This window comes from Meriones unguiculatus, chromosome 17 (assembly GCF_030254825.1).
Source record: "Meriones unguiculatus strain TT.TT164.6M chromosome 17, Bangor_MerUng_6.1, whole genome shotgun sequence".
NCBI classification, from domain to species: domain Eukaryota; kingdom Metazoa; phylum Chordata; class Mammalia; order Rodentia; family Muridae; genus Meriones; species Meriones unguiculatus.
In genome coordinates, this window is record NC_083364.1 from 92,466,191 (window position 1) to 92,489,358 (window position 23,168).

Below are 23,168 nucleotides of genomic sequence, written 5' to 3' on the forward strand. Positions count from 1 at the left end.
AGAGATTTAAAAAACTGTGCTTGGCATAATGAGAGCTGCCCTCTTGATCATTTTTTTTTTCAAAGTGAAAAAATGGTGATAACAATCAACCTATCTTAGTTCTTATTCTTTTTTTTTTCTCTTATGGGCAGGAGGTTAGATTTGTAACCAGTACATCTTGTTTCCCATGAAAGCAACATTAAAATCTTTCCGACCTGATTTTGACCTAGCAAAGCTCCATTAATTGTGATGAAGGAAATAGATAAACTAGTAGTTAACCCAGATTCTCAGGATGAGGCCCAGTGGGATTGGCATTTAAGAGCTGAAAATGGTAACTCCTATCACAGCTGCCTCCAAACTCCAAAAACGGAGGCGGCACCTCAGAATCTAAAGTGTGTTTTCAGTCAGTGATCGCATTCTTTTATGTGGAAAACATCCCTTTGAAGTCTATGATGGTCTTTTTCTTTGAAATGGTTCTTTTATTGACTTGATTATATAAATATTCATGTCCTTGGATGTTTGTCTTTCTCATTTCTTTGTCTTTAATTAAAAATTGTTTACATTTGTGTATTTATTTTGTATGTAGGCGGTGGCGTGTGTGTTGTGGCACAGGTGTGGAGGACAACTTTTGGGAGTTGGTTCTTTCTGGCTTGGTGGCCATCCCTCTAGTCTAAATGCAATTCACGTTTCTCAGGTTTTTTTCAACCATCAGGCTGCCAGGGCCACCAAGCCTGATGACCTGAGTTTTATCCCCAGGACCTATGATGAAGATGGAGAGAACTGACTCTTACAAGTTGTCTTTTGACCTCCCATTGCCACTGTGGCACTTGCAACCACATACATATAAAGCAAATGTAATTAAAAAAGAAAATGAAAAGAAGAGGAAGTGTGTCTGCAGGTACAGACTCATCCAACCTCACTGGGAGAAGAGGCCTCCTGCCAGCCAGAGAGAGAAACCTCTTGAGACACTATCCCTGTTAGGGCTTTGATCTTGGACTTCGGACCCTTAAACTTGTGAGGCCACAGATTTCTGTTGTTTGAGACAGCCCTTGTGTGGCCACCCTAAGGAACGAATGAATATGCAGGGAGATAATGAAAGGGACTGGACTAACAACTTGTGCAAGACCTCAGTTTTAGGATCTCAGCCAGGGGGCCTGCACACTGCCCCCCCATCACAGAAGCACCTAACATAGGCCCTTCTGCCACAGTTCCCCTCTCTGCTGCTTATGGATTCTGTGCCCTTCCTGAGCTGTTATCTGCTTTTTCTCCGAAGCAGAGCGTTTAGTCTTCCGTGGAGCGGAAAGGAGGCCAGGAGGATTTATGGAGGCCTTGCAGGAACACACATTCTGCTTTATTCAGACTGACACCATAATTGCACATGGATAAATCAGAGCAGAGGCGGGGAAAGGCCTTCTTTTCCTTTCTGAAGAACGCAGCACAGGGCTTGGCAGGTGATTTAGATGGGACTTAGGCAGTGGGATGGGAAGGAAGCCCCCTGCTGTGAGTTGTTAACTTGGTGTGTGAACGTGGACCTTCTGGAGACCTGTGTGGACTCCGTCCTTCTCTCCTGTAGCCCTCATGTCTGTCCCTCAGGAGACAAGGGGTGGTGGTCACCATGTGCCCGGCACAGCACGTTTTACCTTGACTGCCTTTGTTATTCCCACATCGCTGGAGGGGAAGAGCCTTGGCTAGGGTTTCTCAGTTCTGGGACACTGGCCTGAGATGCGAGCGCCAAGTATTTTTAGGACCCATTGATTGCGTATGAGAAGCTTCTTCATCCCCTCATGCCTTGGCCTGACTTTCTGGCTGAGTTCTGGGCCTTAGGCAGGCAGTGTGCTGAGACCTGGGCTCAGGGAACAATTGGTTTATACAAACCCACATGGTTAGAACTTCCTTACAGTTCCCTGTAGTTTCCTCTAACCACAGATGGCATGTGCCTGGGTATAAAATGTGCCGTTGAAGTATATAGCACATGTCAGAGTTCCAAGGCCTTGTATGACAAAGAGCTTGTAAGATAGCCCATTAAGAATTTTGAATACAAGTGGGGGTGGGAGGCACAGCTTTATCCCAGCAGAGGCAGAGGCAGGAGGATCTGTCTGTCTACAGAGTGAGCTCAGAACAGCCAGGGCTGTCATACAGAAAAACCAAACCAAACCAATTCTGAATACAGGGACTGGGGGAAAAATGGTTCAGCAGTTAAGAGCACCTATGTTTTTGCAGAGAATCCAGGTTTGGTTCCTAGCACCCACATGGTGGCTCATAACTATCTGTAACTCACAATTCTAAGCGACCCCACACTCTCTTCTGACCGCCTCAGGCACCATCCATGCATGTGGTACGTGTGTATATATATATATATATATATATATATATATATATATATACACACACACACAGGCAAAATCTGTACACATACACATACACACACAATAATATAAAATAGAGAATAAACAAAATAGTCGATGTTTCACAATGACAACTATGCAAAAGCATTTAAAGAATGATAACTTTATTTGAACAAAAACAGTGGAAGCAAACAAAAGCTGATAGAATGTAAGTAGTAGAAATAAAATTTGTTCCAAGAAAAATAAAATGAAAGGGGCGGGGAGCAGGGCTGATACCATATCATGAAAAATTTCACTTTTCTTACTGAGGAAACTTGTTTAAAGATTTCCTGTCACCAGCAGTTAAGAACAACTCTTCAACCTCAGTGTGTGATGGATAGGAACGTGGAGAGGGCTGAGAGCAAGTGCCGGGCAGGCAGCCTTGCAGGAGACTAGCCCAGATGGAATGTTCTGGAAGAAGACAGTTGGCTGTGAGGAAGAGAAAGGAGGGAGGGGGGATTCAGTCACTGAAGCAGTAGATGAGGAAAAGGTAGTCTCATAGAACCCAGGGGACTTTTCTCTGGGAGGGTCAGTCGTGCTCACCGTCTTCGGGATGGTGTGTAGGGAATGTGGGGTCAGGATGCTCACCTCGGGGTATCCCCGGGCAGTGGGGTTGCCGCTAATCTCTGAGTTAGTTAGTTCGGTGGCCTGGCAACTGTTGCTGTGTCAACCCACCCAATACCTTTTCCATTTCTTGGATCTTTGCTTTCAGGTTGTATAATCAAGACTTCCCTTCTGTTGCCATTTGTTTAGTCTCTGGATAATATAAGGCTGAGACAGGAAAAAAAAAAAAGGAGCAGAAATGGCTGCTGGTGAACTGATGGGGACTTTAGACAACCAGAATGCAGTATTTTAGCTACAGTATTTATGAACTGGCTTCAGGGTAGGAAGTACGCAGAAAGACCATGTGGCCTCTACAAACCTGTATCATGAAAGAGAAATGGCACTTGCATCTTTATCTCATTAGCACCCCATCTCCCCATAAGAGGCTCCGGTTTCCTGAGACCTACTGTGAGCATGCTCAGGTTGACTTGCCGTTGGTTCTTTTATCATCGCTTTCCAGGCGCTGCACGGGCACCTATGTCTGCAGGCCAGCCTTTGCCGTGCTATCTTTGGTTTGCTTTTTTTCTTTTCTCCAGTCCAGCAGGTTCTAGTTTCTTGTTTCCCACCAGTGGGGTGTGTTTCCAAGGTGATTTGCCCAATAATTTAGAGCCGGAGTGGAGTGTGCACAGAGTAACCCCGGGAAAGTAGCTTCCGAATGCCACGGTGTGGGCGTGGGAGGGCTTGCCAGCCTTGCAGTGGCTGATTATGTTTTTTCCCTTAAAATAGAGTCGAGGTTTTTGCTTTTGCCCGGTGCCGGGTATGTCAGCTGTCGGGTGATCTGTTGTAATGAGCTCTGCGGTTTCATCTGGGGAAGGAAATCTCTCCCCCACTCTTTTTTTAATACTGGGGGAGAAGACATTTACTCCCCTCACTTACAAAGAGGTAAATTTCAGCTAGCAGCCACAGGGGGTAGTGCGGGGGGTGCAGCAGGGAGCCAGGGGGTCAGGGGCATTCGCATTCAGCAACATAAACAGCAGCAATTAGTGGGTCTCTGTAAAAGACAGTCGTGCGTGTTTGCTGTCTGGCATCTCTTTCTCTGGGAATCTGAGCAACACTGAAATTAATTATGAAGGCAGCAGAGGATATTTTCTGCTTCCTGTTAAATAAGTCTCATCCACACAGGAGCACGTTCCAGTCGGATGCGCGAACACACAGTTTCTGGGGGAGAAGGCACGAAGCCAATTGATTTTCAAAACTCCCCACTGGGTCATGCCAACCATGCCAGCGTTCAGCCTTTTACACTGAATTCTGGCTGGGGCTGGAGAGGCAGAATGGGGAGCTCCTTGTCACTGGGGAGCTTCTCTTTGCTGATTTCATGCTGCATGGCCACCCAGATTTTACTGTACCAAAGGAGGTTTGCGAGGGTGGTGTTAGCAACCTGTTAGCTCGCTCAGGGTTCATAAGCATCCTAGGATAGGTCGGGAAAACAGTCCTGGCCTTTGCTTTCTCACGGTCCAGCCATTGCTTTAAGTTCAGGAGCAAGAGGTTTGGTTTCTCCCGAGGCCTCTCTTCATCCTGCAGATGGCTGTGTCCTCACATGGCCTTCTGTTAACTGTCCTGACAGGGATAAAGGTACTCTAAAGAGACTATTAGAGTCCTTCCTTTTGGTGATCAGAATATTGAGGCAACGGTTTCCCTCAAACCGGAATTTCCCCAGGAGTCTCAAGCTAAGAAAAGGAAAAACCTGCAGTCATGCGCCAGTTGTGGGGTGGGGGAGGCTTTTCACCAGAGAGAGACTTCTTCACCCAGTTCTGACTACTCGTCAGAGCCCTGCAGGAGAGACCCTGAACTGAGTGATGAGCCAGTGATGGGTGGGACACACATTGATCAGGACAGCTTTGTTACATATGGCTCCTGAATTTAAACCCAGCCCTGTGTCAGGACCCCCGGAATGGGCTTGGAGGTCACTGGACCTCTCTATTTCTTCCTCCTTCTAATGTGGTCTAATTGAGTAGATCTCTTTTCTGTGTTCTTCATTGTTCAAATGGTCTATTGATGGTGCTGGTCTAAAGATGTTAGGGCCACCAGGGCCCAGACTCTGACCCTAACTCTAACATTACCTGTGCATAAGAGTGTCCCCCTCTTATGAACTCATCAGTCCTGGTGGATTGAGGACCCCCCTCTTAGAACCTCATTTAACCTTGATTTCCCATTGAAACTTTCTCCAAATACAAAGTCACACTGGAGACCCAGCCTATACATTTGTCAAGGGATAGATTCAACCTAAATAAGTTCTAGGTTCCAGAACCTTCCTTCTTTAACCAAGTTTGCTTGGATTTCTTCCTTCCTTCCCACCTTCCCTCAAGCCTTTGCAGAAATACTCACTTGAGTGCCTGCTCTGTGCAGGATGCTGAGAACATGCCAGTAAAGGAACAGTGGCCATCTTTCCTAGGCTTGTGGTACAGACTGTCTTCTGTGCATGCCAATGGATTGCAGAGGTGATAAGTGCCTGGAGGGTGGGAGGATAGGACAGAGGTTAGGGGATTCTGAGTCCACAGGTGGTCTCTATAAGAGGAAACATTTGCTCAAAGTCTCTCAAGCTGTGGGAGTGGGCATGTAGTCAAGGCCTCTGGAGCAGTCTTCCTGTGTGGCCTGAGAAACAGCTGAGGGCCCAGTCAGCATGGCAGCTGGGGGAGGCAAGGACAGATAGGGGTGGCTGAGATGAGGCTGTGCAGGCATTATTGGGACACTGGCTCTTCTTGGAAAAATGGGGGGTCTGGGTGTGCTCACATGGACTTGGCTCTTAGGCAGCTTTCCTGTATCCTTAAATGAGCTGCTTTTGTGGAGACTAAGGTAGTCTGGGATGTAGAAAGGCACCTGGCTGAGATACAATCCAGAGGTAACTGTGGGGGGAGGGGCTTTGGAGGGCACAAGGGGGCAGGATGGGAACAATGAGATTCCCTCCGGGCTCAGGGTGGGATTCCTGGAGCTCCTGATTTTATGCTGGTGATTTGAGTTTTCAGTCCTCTTCTCTTATGACTCAGCCTCAACTCTTAGCTACACTTTCAGGAGCGAGACTACCCAGCTGCAGGAAGGCTGGCTGGCTCTGCTCTTGAACTTGGCAGTGGTCCTACGTCTCTCTGCTAGCACTCATCCAGAGCTGATCTGTTCCTGTGTACCCACTTCCTAGAATTAATATTTAGCCTAGGCAAATTCTGCTGTCCTGTTGGAAGTAGAGCCATGGAGCACATACTTGACTGCGGGAGGGCTGTGGTGGGGTCATCTGTCTGTCCATCCTTCCTCACTTTCCTCCTTCCTTCAAATCTGTAGTTGAGAGCACACTTACTGAGCCCCTGACACAGCTGGGCCCTGGGCACATGCGGAGTGGTGCTAGGTATGGGCTCTAGGAAGAGTGCGGGCTCTGAAGGATGAGAACACTCAAGCAGGACTGACCCCAGAGCCTGGGAGGGAGCGGGGTGAGAGAATTGTGTGCCTTCAAGAAAGCACTTTTATTGAAGTCCTGGGACTTATGGGGAAAAGTAGGGCTGATTAAGTGGGTTGTGGGTGCTTTGGTAGGTGTACTAGTAAGGATGCAGGAGACACTCTCAGGATGGGATGTTTATTAGAGGGGGCTCTGTGACATCTTCATCATAGTCATCCACCAGCTGGGTCCATGTCCACAGGTGCTATTCACTATTCCATTTTCCATGGATGCAGCAAAGGTGTTGTTTTGCTCTGTTACAGTTTAGGAAGTTGGGGCCTCAAATGCTTAGCTTTCTCCCAGGCAGTCATAGAGGTCAGCAAGAACATAGTAGCTCTCGTGGAGTATTGGTGGATTTTTACATCCTTCCTTCTACCCATCCACTATCCATCCATCCATCCATCTGTCCGTCCATCTATCCTTCCTTCTACGAACAACTTTTATGTACCTACCACACCCATTTACCCATACCCACCTTCTCTCCTTCCCTTCTTGTTTCTTGTTGACCCTAAGTACTTCACTAAACACTTGAAGGCCAAACCCAATTTCTGCCTCTGTGGGAAGTGGTCACCCCCTTTCCCTCTCCCACTTTCTCTGCCCCACCTCTCTCTGTGTGTGGTGTGACAGAGAGGGAGGAGGAACAGGGTGATGGAGTTGAGATAGAAAGTGTAACCTGATTCTGAGAGGGGAGTGGGAGTTGGGTGCACTGTGTGTAGGGGAGGAATTTCCAGGCCAGGGTGAGTGGGGAGCAGAGTGGGAGAGATGAAGATATTATCAGGGCAGTATGACCCAGGTCAGTGTAGTGGAGGGGTGGAGGAAGGGATAAGGGAGACTTAAGGGGTGGAGCTGACAGGCCTTGATGATTGATTAGGGATGGAGTTAGGGATGGGAGGGATGAGGCTGCCAGCTGGAACAGCCTGTGGATATGTGGAAGGTGCGGGCAGAGGTGACAGGGTTGAAGGGCCTTTGGAAGATCCACACGCAGATGGCGGTAGGTGTATTACAACTCATGGGACGAAGAGCAGTGCTGTCAATCATCTCCTGTGGCCATCATCAGATGCAGGGCAGTAGAGGAGGGGGCAGGTACCTCCCTTAGGTGAGAAAAGTCACCTGGTCCAAAGACCGGAGGCTCTGGTAGCAGGAGAAGCAGGAGGCGCTAGGCCTGGGAGGAAGAGGGAATGGGATACCGGATTCCGTCTCTCATGGCACTAGGGAACTGAGGGGCTGTTACACAGGGTGGGGAAGTTGGATTGCTCCCTGCCTTATGTTTTCACCTTCTCCTCTTGTGCAAAACACAAAAGCCCTGACAGGAATCTGGCAATTGTCCCGTCAAGCGTTCATTTATCTCTCTAGCATCCTGGAAGGCAGACATAATCCATTCTCCACTGTTTAAACCAGTGAGGGTGGCTTGAGAGGTCCAAGCCATGGAGCGGTACACGGTGAGAAGTCTCTGGCCAGCTTTGGATCCTGAGTGTTGCCAGTGCTGAACCTTGATGCTAGGCGTCCTGGGTTGCCTGTGGCAAGCACGCTGAGGGCAGGAGAGGAGCTCTGATAACTGCCCCTTGGTGACTGAGCAGGTTCCTGTGTGGAACCCTGTAAAACTTTAAGATGTCTGTGGCCCATTTGTCTGCTTAGGCTCCGTAATGATAACCCATAGACCATGTGGCTTAAATAAAATATTTATTTTCTTGTGGCTTGAGAAGCTTGAGAGTGGCAGTGCTGGAAGGTTTCACCTTCAGGCCTGTCTCCCTCTTTGCAGTGTCCTCCCATGGCCTTTTCTGTGTAGAACAAAGAGTGACAAACTAGGGCTCTGTATTCTGCTTTCATATGGACCCAACAGCACTTTACCTTTAATCTCCTCTTTCAAAGTCCCGTCTCCAAGTATAGTCATGCTGGAGTTAGGGCCTCAACTTACGCATTTAAGGAAGGGCAATTTATTTTATAAGTGTTAGTAACTTCAAACCACTGCAAATAATCTAGGCTTCCCCTGCAAGCAAGCTTGCGAATTTGCGAGTCAGTTTTGGATCATAGTTGTTACCTGGACAGGATTCAGTGTGCTTTAATGTTGAATGCCTGTTCATTAAGGTACGAAAGATTAATTTCAGTTTAGCAGATAATATCCATTAAGAAACCAAAGTGCTCTGTACCAAAAGCTTTTTGGGGCTCATTTCCCCATAAAAGGAAATTGAGTTGTGAGGCCTCTGTTCCCTGAGCGGTTAGATCTTTAAAACGTTACAATACAAAAGCGTTTTGATGAAGGCATGAACTCCCTGAAACCCAGCATTCACAGTGAAATGTGTAAAATGTGTGTATGCCTCTGTGATGTTAAAAAGAGTCTATTTTCCTTTCAGCCACTCGGAAGACTCATTTTATACCCAAGTTTCCTCATTAGGGAGTTGGTACATCATTCTGGATCTGGCTTGAGAATGAAAGTTTTAAAGACTGTGGAGAATCCAGGAGAAGGATGGATTGAAAACGTTGTTAGCTCTGGTCCTGTGCAGACACTCTCAACCAAGTCAATCTTTATAGATGGGAGAGACTGGACTGATAGAGCACTGCCTCGGGCCTGAAAAGAAGACCATTTCAGAGATTTCAAATCACTGAAAGGCGGGTCGGGCTTCTTGTTTATAGGCCACACCTGTGGGGTCAAGGAGGCGTATGTTTTTCCATCAGCAGACCGGAGCCAAATGCTTTCTTGATCTCTGCAGGCTGATTCATTGAAAGGAAAGTGGTGATTATAATGGCATCAATTTAAGGAGTGCTCACGAGGTGCAGGATACCGTACCAAGTGCTCTGTGTACTTAGAGACCTAGCCTGTGGAACTGTGGACCATTACTGTGTTCACCTGTGATGTCAGCACCACCTATGACCTTCACATTATCACCCCTAAAATATAGGACAAAAGAGAACAACAGAACCAAAAAATCTTGGCCCAGGGGTCTTTTCTGAGACTGATACTCTAACCAAGGACCATGCATAGAGATAATCTAGAACCCCTGCACAGATGTAGCCCCTGGCAGCTCAGTCTCCAAGTGGGTTCCCTGGGAGGGGGAACAGGGGCTGTCTCTGACATGAACTCAGTGGCTGGCTCTTTGATCACCTCTCCCTGAGGGGGGAGCAGCCTTGCCAGGCCACAGAGGAAGACAATGCAACCAGTCCAGACTTGGTAGGCTAGGGTCAGAGAGAAGGAGAGGAGGACCTCCCCTATCAGTGGACTAGGGGAGGGGCATATAAGGAGAAGAGGGAGGGAATGTGGAATTGGGAGGGGCTGAGGGAGGGGGCTACAGCTGGGATACAAAGTGAATAACTGTAATAAATAAAAAAATAATTAAAAAAATAGGACAAAGGCAGTGGGCTTCCTTTCTGTGACAGGTCTTTTTCCTTCTGGATTCCATGCAGGGCCAAGCCTTCTCCTATTCTCCTTTAGTTCTGCCTGTTTTATTTTTTACTAATCTTAAGGGGGTTTCTATTCTTTCTAGTGAGCTTATCTCATTACTTGAATGTTGATTTGATGATTTCAGCCATCTTGGGTGGGCCTTGGGTTTGTTTGGACAGGGAAAGAGGAAGGGAGGTGGGAGGTCACAGTCCTGTGAAGCAAGCTGTTTCTTATGAGTACAGGAGTTCATTAGTAATCTTTCCGCTGCTGTGCATTATACCTTTGCACAGCTCTGCCGCTGAGCATGCTGGGAATATAGGGTCATCTTTGAAAATAGATTCCTCTTTTGTCGTTTAAAATTTTTTATTTTATGTGTATGGGTGTTTTGCCTGCGTGGATACCTGTGCACCACGTGTGTGTACCTGGTGCCTGCAGGAGCCAGAAGGTGTTGTAGCCCCATAGGGGTTGTGAGCCACAGTGTGGGTGCTGGGAATCGAACCTGGGTCCTCTACAAGAGCATCCAGTGCTTTTAATCACAGAGATACCTCTCTAGACTTAAAGTAGACATTGCAGTAAAATTCTCAGAGCCTTTGCCACTCGGATCCTCGGGTTCACTGACCTCAGAGAACTGGTTTTCTTGTGATTCTCAGGGAGACAGGAGCTTAGGTTGTCCCTTGACCTTCTTCATACACACACCAACTTCCTACACAGTATCGCCATGTCCCTGACCCTCACTGGCTTTGTAGTGGTCTCAGCCACTGTTGTCCTTTCTCCCAGCGTCTAGAACATGGTAGACCTGCTTACTTTACAATTATTTGGTAACACATTTTTCCTTTAAAACTCTCCTACCTAACACAGTTTTCTTTTTCAGGCAGAGACCCATGTCCACATTGGCTTTTATCTGGATGGAATGGGTGTTAGACTTTTTCCTACAGGTCTCTGATTACCATCATATCAAACCCCAGACCCCCCTGTATCGGCCATTGATTGCCTTTCCCTTGATTCCCATTCAGTTTGTTTCCCACTTCAATTGTTGTACATGCAGTTGATTAAATGGTTCTGTGTAATCAGAATGACGTTCCACATGTAAGCATTATCAGGAGTCTGTCAGTGTTGAGTGAAATGTTAGCAAGATTGGTTGTTTCCAGTTTTTTGTTGTTGTTGTTGTTTTGTTTTTTAAGGATGGAGAGGTTGCTAAATTGACAGCCTTCTCTCCCTGAGGTAGCTTTAGCCCTTCAGGGTGTTCTCATAGGGCTGCTCAGCTGGTAGAACTTGGGAAATAAGATGTCATGTGATGGTGACATATGATGCTAGTTTCTTGGGCTGCTGTGACAAATTACCACTGACTTGGTGGCTGGGAACAACAGGAAATTATTCTCCAGTATCTGAGATCCAAAGTCCAAAATCAACTCCATTGGTTCCAAATCAAGATGACAACAGGGCCATTTCCCCTCCAGGCCCCTTGAGAAGGGGCCTGCTTTGCTCTGCTCCCTGGCAGCTGGATTAGTCGTTGTTTCCCCATCCCCCAGCGTAACCTTCTTCTCCGTGTGCCTGTCTGATCTTTTTCATCCTTTCCATTGATGTGGGGCAACCTTCCCATCTCAAGTGCCATCATGTTGACCAAGACCCCTGTCTTAATTAGACAACGTCTACAGGTCCAGGGCTTGGGATATGAACCTGGGGTTCATATGGGATTCCTGTTTCCATGCTATTATTACCATGGACCTCTGTGAGACAGCTCAAAGGAAGGCCTGAGGTGATGGCTGGAGGGGAAGGCCTGTGGTATTCCCTGGCATGAGTCATCTGAGGTGCTCCCTGCCTTGAGTCATCTGGGGTACTCCCTGCTGTGAGTCACGCCGTTGCCTTTTATTCCCTTCCAAGTTGTCGAGAGACCTGGAGATGGCTAGGAAATGTAGACATTCTTTGGCATACAGTGGTTCAATTTAGGGTTATTTGGCAAAGGTGATCCCCAGTCAATAAAAATGTAGACATCACCATTTTACATTTGGGTCATTTCCTGGGCTGGAAGTGTATGGTGTGATACCGCTTCCCAGCAGTCAGTGATGGTGAGTGTCACAGTCCGTCTCCAACATCGTGCTGATTACTGAGAAGGAGGGTGGTATAGTAAGGGTGTGCTGTGCACTTTCTACAGCCTTTGGGCCACCTTGAGGTTTACCAGGACATAGATCATGCTACAAAGAGGAACCTGCGATGGCTAGAGTTAGCTCTTAACGCAGAATCCAGGATTCCCTGGGAGACTGGTCTCTGGCCTGTGGGGGCTCATATTAACTGCCAGGAGAGGCTGGGAGCAGAGAGGAGTGAGGTGGGTGCAGGTAGAAGGTGGCCTTGTCTGTGGCTGCAAGGAGTGTGGGCATGGAGCCTGGCCATGCACTCTTAAAATCTTGTCTTAGGTAAAGATGTTCCCTCCCCGTCTCCTGGAGAGTTATTCGGGCCTTGTTGCTGCTGTAACAAATTTCCACAAACTTGACTGCTTAAAATTGTGAGAGATTAACTATGTCACAGTTCTGGGTACGAGAGGTCTGGAATCAGAGCACCAGCAAAGCTTTCTGTTGATCCTGAGGCTTCTCTCTTCTTTCTATTGGTTGCTAGTGTTCTTTAGCTGTGGCCCCATCCCTTCTCCACCTCCTTCTCTGCTGTGCCCCGCCTGAATTTCCCTCTGCCTGCACTCCGAAAGAACACTGGGGGGGGTATATTGGCCCACTCTGGTAACCCAGGTTAACCTCAGTATATCCTTATCCATATCTACAGAGCCAAAGGAAAGGCATGTCGATACAATCCACGGATTGGCACTTAATATCTTTGGATGGTCATTATTCAGCCCAGGACAAGCAATTAATAAGCTAAATAAATTATCCCAACAGCAACTGTGTGCTCTATTAAAAAAAAAAAAGGAGGTCATATTTTTGCTAGCTTTCAGACTATTGTTTGTTTTTGGTACTTTTAAGACTTCATTGCCAAAGGATTATTAAACACTCATTCAGAGTCAAGCAGAAGCAGAACTCAGTTGTGGCTTTTCAGCATCCTCCCATCCCCCCAAAGGTATGTCTGCTGCTTGCCTGTCTGTCTGCCTATGCAATAATACACATCTATGTGCATGCATATATGTGTGTGCAGAAGGGTGCACGTGTTCATACGGGTGCCCGTGTGTGTGTGCACATCTTCATGGAGACCACCCACCAGTCAGCCGCCGCGGTTGTGCTTTAGATGCTCTCCCCTTTGTGTTTGGAGACAAGGTCCCTTAGTTGCCTGGAACTTGCCCAAGCCTGACTGGCCAGCGAGCCCTAGGGAAATACCTGTCTCTCTGCTTCACCATTGATGGGATTGCAAGCATGCACCCCATGCCAGGCTTTTCCCCCCAGTGGGTTCTGGGGATTGAACTCAGGCCCTCAATTTACAAGGCAAACACTTTACTGATTGAGCCCTCTCTCCAGTCCCAGAAATATACATACACATACATACACACACATGTATGTATGAATGCACACACACAGAGGAGCCAGGAAGAAGTGCACTTGATCCAGCTGTGAGGTTAGCATCTGGAATGAGTTTCAGACAAACCCAGCCAGGGTGTAACTTTAGCTCCAGTGGACTGTAAGCCCTGGCTTGGGATATAAGGGTGGGGCAGGAAGGTGGCCTCCTGTGAGACAGGAGCAGAGCAAGCCTCCTCCAGCCAGTGTTCCCCTTGCTGATTGCACATTGCCCTTGGTTTGTTCTTCATATCTCTCAATAAAGGGTTTGCAGTTTCCTATTAGGAGGAAGCTGCTTATTAGGAAGCCATAATAGACTTGGGGGTTCAGAGCTACTCTCTCTTCACTCATCCATTGGCTAGTAGCCTCTTGGCCACTATTGTTTGTAATGTTCTGTGAGGTGCAGAGGAACAGGCTGTAAAATGAATTATTCTGGATATACTAATTAAATGCAGGACATTATTACAGCAGCAGTTATTCCTAAACCAGCTATTTTTCCAAATAAAAGACACAGAAACTTGTTAGATTTACAATAAGCCTTAAAGCATTAGAGCTGGACAGGTATCAACCCTCTAAACTATCTTGTCTTCTTCCCATACAAAATCCCAAATACTTGCACATGTTTCTTTTGGACTGCTCCATCAGGCCAGTCCTCAGAGTAAGGTGCTCTTGGCCATATGTTCCTGGTGTATGTCACTCCATGTAACCTTCTGTTCTCCTCTCCATCTCTGTCCTCTCTCCTGTTACATCTTTTGCTCTCTCCTCCTCCCTCATGGCCTCTGGACCTCAGATCCCCTGGGAACCTCAACTCTGCCTACTTCTATTCTGCCCAGCCCAGGCGGTCAGTGACTTTATTAACCAATCAGGGATAATTGGGTAGCATTCCTTACATCACTTGGATACAGGAGATAGTTCCACATGTCAGGACAGTAACCAGATCTCAGGGCACTGAAATCAGCATCTGAAGATGCAGTGCACAAGACCCTCCTTCAACAGCAGGCCCTACTTTAGCCATGAGCATCTGAACACCTGACAGAGGCTCGGTGTGCAGGCATGTGAGGGAGGTTTGGGTGGCTTTTTTTAGCCATCTCCAGAGTTGGTCTGGTAGGGTGCCAGGAAGGTGGCAGAAGCACTTAGGATGTCTGGCCACACACTGGAGAGAGGCTGGACCCCCAATAGCCCATGGTGGGGATGATGAGGAAATGTTCAGATGCTTCTGCATACAACAGCGAGTAAACCCAAAAACACTTCAACCGGAAACCAGGGCTACAGCCCCCTCTATTCAGTTTCTAGAGTGTAGACTGAATTCAGGAGAGGCCTGGGCAAAGGTCATGCAATTGTGAAGACATGGATGCCGTAGTCCAGGCTGTCTTTGAATGGCCAGAGTCTGGCTAATTTAAGTTTGCTTATGGCTCGTGCTTTTTCTTATTTTCTTTTTATTAATAGTATCTTTGCAGCTCAACTGAGGTCTAATTGACAGCTACAACGTGCCTATGTTTATTGCGTGCAGTGTGATGTTTTGATTGTGTGGATATTGTGAAATTATTTCTACCCTCAGGCTCTTTAACACCCCCATCACCCACTGAGCATTACCTGCGTGTGTGGTGTGTTGAAGTCCATAGTGCAGCATCCATAACCACAGCCACCTCAATGTTAATGAGCGCTCGAGTTCTAATCATCATGAACTATGTCCAGAAGATTACCATGGGAGCTGCTCGCTGCAAGCGCATCTGCTCACACTTTCCGTGCACCCTGCATCTCTGTGCAGAAGATTACCATGGGAGCTGCTCGCTGCAAGCGCATCTGCTCACACTTTCCGTGCACCCTGCGTCTCTGTGCAGTTGCGCCAACGTGCAGTTGCGCTCAGTGCGCCGTGCAGCAGACACAGAATCTAGCCATTCCAAAAGAAAACACAGAGGCTGCTGGCTGTGCTTCTGCCGCACCCAGGGGCTCTGAGCTCTGTTCCAGAGCGCCCTTCAGAGGTCGCAGTTCTGGGCACAAGGGAGCAACTCAGTGAGCCATGAGGAAGGACAGATGGGGAGGTGGGCCTCTGGCAGGATGAACTGGCATCCTGCTCACAGCTGGCCACACTGGGAGGGGACCAAGGGGGAGGTGTGCCTTAGGACCTGAAGGGTGAAGAGGTGACCCCCTAAAGGAAAAGAGGTGAGGGTAGTACAGATTTGCATGGGTGATAGAATCTTCCCTTCTATCCTTCTTCCGTCCCGTGCTTAGGACACGGTCATCTTGTGGTCAATCTGTGGGTGATGGACACGTGAGGCTGACTCTCAACAGTAGGCTGGGAGTTCACCTGAAAGGTGATTTGCCAGAGACAGTTGGACGTAGACTGTGCAGGTTGCAGAGCCGGCAGAGCTGAGGTTGAGTTAGCTGCATCTGAGGGTGGTCCCATCCCGGCCCTCTAACTATGCCTAGAACTGAAGATGAGGGTATAGGTGTGGCTGCTTCTGAAGTGCGGCCTTGGGGTCACCTGAAGGGAGGCAGTGAGTCCCATGAGCAAGCGGCAGAGTCCTTAGTTCCAGAAGAAATGTGTCTCATCCCTGTACCCTTCCTGTGGAGAGCCAAGTTTGATGCGGACTCTTTGCTGAGTTGCCCAGATTCAGGTTGGCTTAAGTTAATCCTATTTTTTCTTCTTTAATAAAGAACCTTTTTTTTTTCCTGATGTTTTAGTTAGTTTTTTTTTCCCATGATGTTAACTGTTTAATTCATGGTGCCTTGCACATCCTAGGCAGCCAAGTAATTCTAGCCCCCAATCTGCTCCAGACCTAGGTTCCCCTGCTGCAGAGAACGTGCTCTGGTCTGTATTCCCCCCAAGGATGGCCTTTGCCTGCAGTGTCTGACAACAGCTCTGCTTTCTGCTTCACCTTAGGTAGCCATCAAGGTCATCGATAAGAAAAGGGCCAAAAAGGACACCTACGTCACCAAGAACCTGCGCCGAGAGGGGCAGATCCAGCAGATGATCCGGCACCCCAACATCACGCAGCTCCTGGACATCTTAGAGACAGAGAACAGCTACTACCTGGTCATGGAGCTGTGCCCCGGCGGCAACCTGATGCATAAGATCTACGAGAAGAAGCGGCTGGACGAGGCCGAGGCCCGCAGATACATCCGGCAGCTCATCTCCGCCGTGGAGCACCTGCACCGGGCTGGGGTGGTCCACAGGTGAGCGCCGGGCGCAGCCAGCTCCGGGCCCAAACGTGCTAGCGAGGGCTAGCACGTGCGGCCTCTCTTACTATTATTTTGTGGCTTTGTCCTGTGAGCTGTTTTTGTGAGTTGGGTAGGGGTTCAAAGAGTTGAATCTAAAGCCACAGCCCCGAGGCTTGGGTCTGGGCTCTGTAAGGGTTGTTTGTTTCTGGGTACATCACGTCACCTCTCTGAGCTCAGTCTCTTCACCTGTGAAATGGGAGTGAGGACACATGTCTCTCTGGGGAGCTGGTGTTAGGCAAGAGCCCTAAAAGTGCTTGGGACATAGTGAGGGCCAGGCAAGGGTTGCCACCGTTCTTATTTCCAAAGTCAGTCATCTTAGTGTCACTTCCTGTTGCTGTGATTAAAACACCCTGGCAAAGGCAACTTAAGGGGAAAAGGCTCAAAATTTTATGTCTGTCACTGTGGGGCCGTCAAAGGCAGCAGGAGCTGGAAGCTGCTAATATTACAGTTTACAGTGGAGAGTGGAGAACAGTGTTTGCTGAGTGGTGATTTGTTCGCCTTCCCCACACTTACCTGGCCCAGCAAATGGCGATGCCCACGGTGGGCAGGCTCTCCCCACTAGCCAAGACAACCCCCACAGCCGTGCCCACAGCCAACCTGTTCTAGATCCCTCATTGAGATTGTGTCAAGGTGCCAGTTAAAGCCAAAACACATTGTATGATGTATGAATATTTCAAAGAACAAACAAAAGTATTGTTAGAAAAATAAATAGAACATGCACAGAACAAAACAAAACAAAAACCATGAAACTCAAGCGCCACCACAAGGGACCAGTCGGCCAGGTGCCCCAAGAACAGTGGTGCAGAGATGGTGTGGACAGCTTTCAGCTCACTGGTATCCTCACGTTCGCTGTCTGAGGGTGGCGGCTCTGGAATTGCTTTATTCTGTTGAGTGGAATCACCACTCAGACTGTGAACTTGCCCTTAAAACAAGGGATAGTCTCTGGAAGCCTAACGAACCTTGTGGATAACCATGAGACCCAAGCTTGCTTTTACCAGCTCATTTTACCAGCTTTGGGGGTGGGGAGGGATGTAGAAGAAAAGTGAATGGAGATTATATTCATAGAGGTGTTATTGTTGCTGACAGTGCAAGTCTTTGTGTAAAAATAGGCTTAAAATAGATTTCCTTGTCCCATTTCCCTTCAAGAAATATTGAGTGCTTGGAGTGCTTGCAGAGTACCCAGGTTTGGTTCCCAGCACCCATGTTGGGTGGCTCCCATTGCCTGCATCTTCAGCTCTGGGGGATCTGGTGGCCTCTGTGGATACAGAACTCATATCTCCCCTCCCCATGCACCCCCCCCCCCCACATAATCAAAAATAAAAATGAAATCTTAACAAAAAGTACTGGGTGTAATGATACATGGAAGACAGAGGCAGGTGGATCTCTGTGAATTTGAGGCCAGCCGTATTTACATATGAGTTCCAGCCTAGCCAGGGCTACAAAGTGAGTCCTTGTCTCAAAAGAAGTGAAAACAAACAAAAGAACAAAGAACCCAAACCAGACCAAAGATAACAAAGAAAAAGAGGGAGGGGGGGGGAGAGAGAGAGAGAGAGAGAGAGAGAGAGAGAGAGAGAGAGAGAGAGAGAGAGACACTCTAATAAATGTCTGGGTGGTTTTTTTGTTTGTTTGTTTGGGTTTGTTTTGGTTTTGGTTTTTCAAGACAGGGTTTCTCTGTGTAGCCTTGGCTATCCTGGAACTCACTCTGTAGACCAGGCTGGCCACAACTCACAGAGACCTGCCTGCCTCTGCCTCCCAAGTGCTAGGATTAAAGGTATGTGCCACCATACCTGGCTTTTTAAAGATTTTAGGTAATTACTATGTTGCTGAGAAAAATTGCAAGTCATTTAACTCTCATTTTAAAAAGCAAAGTCAAGGCATAAAATGTGCATGTGTATATTTATAAATGCCTACAAAGGCATTTAAATGCATGTTTAAATATTGTTAAATTGAGATATAACTGTAAAATTCACAATATAAAACACAATTTAATTGTTTTAAGTGTACTCGGAGCTGGGCAACCATCACTACATCCAATTTTAAAATAGTTCTTATCCCTCAGAAAGAAGCCTTGTTCCTATTGACCTTCATTCACCATTCTTCCCTCCTGTCACCTCTTGCTAACTATTTATCTACTGCTTGTCTCTGATTTACCTGTTCTAGATAGCTTACATAAATAGAACCATAAAATACATGTTTTTTTGTTGCTGGTGTCTTAGTCAGCATAAAGCTTTTCAGGTTCCTCCATGGAATAGACTGTATTAGTTCTTTCTTCCTTTTCAAGGGCAAGTAATATTTCAGTGGCTACACCATGGTCTATTGTTCTCTCCGCCTGCTAATGGACGTTTAGGTTGCTTTCCTGTTGGGGCCATTGTGATAATGCTTTGACAAGTGTTGGTAGTGGACTTTTCATGTGGCCACGTGTCTGCCGCTCTGGAGAGCCCTTCTTCATGGGGAGTTCCTGGGTCATGTGACAGCTCTTTGCAGAAGCATGTCTTTTCTTAGCATTCATCTTGGAATGCCGCTTCTTATCTTTCTGAAAGTCGTTCCTTTCTGACCAGTGAAGGACTTTCCTCAGTAAACTGGCACTTCCTGCCAACAGGGCTGTGTACCCCGCAGTGAGACTGGGGCACATGGGATGCTCTGCCCTGCTGTGTCTGAACCAGGGGCAGCTGCGAGAATGTCCTGTTGCTTAGGGCTTTGCTGGGCTGGCTTTGCCTTGCCGCCCAGCACTCCTGTCGCTTACTCCCCGCGGAGGTGAGGACCCGCTCCATGCCTGTAGCCTTAGTCACGCACTTCAGGCAGTCATGCTTTGCTAGAACTCTGACTGTAGGTCAGCAAGGGAAGGAATGTCCATGAATGTGCAGTGTGTGACAGTGGTTTTGGCTGTGTGCCCAGTCATCCCCTAGCTGTGTAAGGAAATGATGAATGGATGCCTGGCTCTGTCTTTGTTTGACAGAGGCAGAAACATCACGACTGAATTGGCTTGGATTACAGACTCCGTAGGTCATATTTGAAATAGAACCAGGGGACTGCAAGCAGCGGAGTGTTCCATAGCACTCTCCCCCACCCCCCAGGGTTCCATGCTACCAAAAATCAGACAAGTGCCAGGCTTCTCAGGACGGGGGACAACAAAGGGAGCTCAAGCGGATCCTGTGAGGTGCACAGGTCTCCCCCGCAGGAAATTCTCAACAGCCCCTTAAAGTAATTTTAACAAAATCCAATCCCTCACTGCAATTACTGTCAGAATGTCAAAGGAAGGAATTTAATAATGTTTTGATAGCAGAGACGGGGCGCTTTTAAAAAACTCTCCTCGACATCTCCCTTCCTCTTCCTCTCTCTCCTTGGAAATAGCTTTATAATCCAATACTGGCTCAGGCTTAAGCCTTTTAGAGTTAGAAGAGAGAAAGCAGAAAGACTGACAAGTATAGCTGCTTTTTCTCTCTGGAAGTCACGGTGAGTGTGTGTGTGTGTAAGTACACATACATACGCAGGCCAGAGGTTGACAATGGATTTTTTTTCAGTTGCTTTTCCACCTTTTTTTTTTTTTTTGAAACAGTCTCTCAGGCAGCCTTGACTTTCTTGGTTGAATTAGGCTGGCCGGCCTTCTGTTTCTTCCTCCTCAGTGCTGTGATTGCAGGCATGCACCTCCGAGCCTGGCTTTCCTGTGGGTATCAGGAACCTGCACTCGGGTCCGCAAGCATGTACAGCAAGCATGGCGGTGACTAAGCTCTTTCCCCAGCCCTCTGGAAATCGTGTTAGCATGTGTCGCCCTGCATGGGCATGGGAGACGGGTTGCTAAGACAACCACTAAAATATTTCTTATCATATAGTCACAGGTGTCTTTTATCCAAATGTCTCTACTTTCAGACATTTCATATGACTTTTAATGTTTTTTTGATTTAGGGGCCATCACCATATTTTGACTGTCATTCCTTTGGTCCCCCTCCCCACCATTTACCCCAGTGTTAGAGAATTTTCTTTTTCATGTGGTAGTGGAGGAGAAACGTTCATAAAAACGTTCATAAATTATTTTGAGGTTAGGCTTTTTTTTTTTTTTTTAAATGAATAAGAGAAGTTAGCATCTCAGAGAAGCCATAGAGTCTTGGGTGGAAAGATTTGTGAGTGAACAGATTGAACCACGGGAAACGGTCGGAAGGGATGCCACTGGCTGTGCAGGTCTTGTGTTGGAGGATGCTGTAAGCTCCTGGACTTTTGTGGATTCAAGCTTGGTTCTCAGATTTGGGCTTCACCCGCCATTGCCCAGCAACTCAGTTTGTTTTATGACCACCCTCCAAAATACTCTCCCAGCAGGAAATCACCATCCGACAATTGCATGTTGTATACAGAGCTTGACTCCTAACCTGAACCCACAAGAACACTGCAATGAGAAACTAATTTGAGACTCCTCTGGTCAGTCACAGTAAGAGATTCCAATCAAAGTCTACAGGCACAGCATTCCAGAGTAATCTAAAACCGGCTGTCCCTAAGCAGGAAGAGACAAGCCGCAGGCCTGCTGGACCAGAAGAAAGGGCTCCAAGATCAAAGGCGAACAGCAGCCTGTGCTTAGACAAGTGTTAGCACCTCCCTGCCCAGGGCCTTGACCCTCCTCATTCATCAGCACTGGAGAGACATCCTCCTTCCTGAGGGGACAGCAGTGGGGGAGAGAGGCCCTTTGTTCTCCGGAGGCTGACAAGAAGCAGGCACCACCTGGGCAGGTTGCATAAATCTTAACCAGCAGAGGGAAAGGGAGAGGGAGGCAGGTGAGAGGGGATCCGCTGTCTGCTCACATCCCGGAACTGCTGGGGCCTTCAGATGGAAGCAAACATCTGTCTGCAGGCACTGGCTAGAGCAAAGGCTGTGTGTGTAATTGGGTTTGAAAAACAGGGTCGCAAATGGTAGATTTTGCCACGCTGTAGTTCTAGCCCTTTTGTGGACTGATTCGTATTGTCAGAAGCTTGAGCTTAGAGTTTCCAGACCGCCCCTCTCTATCCCATCTCCACTGCTTATAGCCTACAGTGGGCAGATGGCTCGGACGTCCCGAGTCTCTGCCAGTCTGCTCTGTAAGGAGTGTGCAGCTTCTGTAGGTCACATCAAGTGTTCTGAGTGCTTCGGAGGGCTGAGTATGCCCAGGCCTTGTGGCTTAGGCCTGAGCTCAGCCCCAGAGGTCTGGGAAGGAAAATGGAATGAATTCAACTAGTATCAGCCTTGTGCATACGGTGGGATGGCCCTTTCCTGGGGGCAGGCCCAGGTTCTTTCTGGAATATTCTATAGTCTCCCCAGGATTTCAGAGGAGCACTTGGTTCCTCTGAACTTGTTTATATAAATATAAATAAATATATATATAATTATGATAAATAAAACAAGTGTGAACTTGTTTTATTTATCATAATTATTATTATTTTTTTTTAGCTGATTAGCAACTTGGTTGTGGAACATTACAGGAAATAAAATTTTCATTTAAAATAAGTACATCAGGCTTAATAGATTCTACATGTATTTTACCACCATGCCATCTTGTAAATAATCAGGTTTACAGATCACTTGGTCTCAGTTTCTCGCTTTTGAAGGTAAGACCTAACCAGAAAGACTCCAGCTCACCACAAAGTGCCTGTAGCCTTGCAGAGCTGTAAGCTTTCCCCCACTCATATTCTCGGCTTATTACTAAAATCCATCTGTGGCTGTCTCCATGGGAAAACCTTTTTCTCCAAACTTTATCTTGTCTGAGTTTGGTCTAACCCTCCCTGGATTCCATCCCTCTGACTTTCCGTGGGAGGATCATGCCTTAACACTAATTGCTCACCGCCAAACTGCTTATCCTCTGTAAGTCTTTTCTGGAGCTGCTCCTCTTTCACATATCAATTTCACATTACCTTGTGTGTATGTGCATGCATGTGTGTGTGTGAGTACGTATGTATGTGTGTATGCATGTATGTATGTATGTGCTGGGCATGGAACCCAGCTCATTGTCCCCAAATCTTTGAGATGACTCATGTAATACTAATCTTCAGTGTAATTAATTTTTCCCAGCATCCACCTTTCTAACTGCTGCCACTAGTGTCCTTTGAGAGTGCTCTCTCAGGATTGCCATATTTCCAACTCAGCTAACGGCCTTGACCAAGAGACCCTCCTTAGGATGCTACTTTGTCTTCTTTAAGATTTAATTTTTTAAACTCTGTGTGTGTGTGTGTGTGTGTGTGCGTGAGAGAGAGAGAGAGGCAGAAAGACACACACACAGTGAAAGGGAGGGAGAGAGAGAAGATAGGGAGGGTGGAGGGAAGGAAGGAGCAAGCGCAGGTGCCCATCCTCTGAAGCTAGACTTACAGGTGGTTGTAAGCCTCCTCACGAGGGTGCCGGGAACCAATCTAGGATCCTCTGCAAGAGTAGCTTGTGTTCTTAACCTCTGAGCCATTTCTGCAGCCCTGACGGATGCTGTTTGTTTTTTGTTCATGTGGACATGTACATTTTATATACATGTATGCATGTAATGCATACACACTTTTGTGTACTAGGACACACATGTACATATGTGTACCCCATGCATGCTTGTTTCCTTTCACATGCATGCACACACATACATGTAATGCTTCACACGAGTGTACGCTTTTAGTGTGCACTCACTCACGCACGCAAGCACACAGTGGTCACACACATGCTCATATCTACACCTGCTCCCCCTCCCCTGTACTGCCCCCATG

The 23,168-nt window shown here is 47.4% G+C and overlaps 1 protein-coding gene across 1 annotated transcript in view; it reads left to right on the forward strand.

Moving 5' to 3' along the window:
- Positions 1-23,168, forward strand: part of Hunk (hormonally up-regulated Neu-associated kinase) — a 105,761-nt gene that overhangs the window by 29,095 nt on the left and 53,498 nt on the right. The window contains exon 2 of the mRNA XM_021643610.2: positions 16,136-16,428. Coding sequence (XP_021499285.1) covers positions 16,136-16,428 — 293 coding nt within the window. The remainder of the gene's footprint in view (positions 1-16,135; positions 16,429-23,168) is intronic.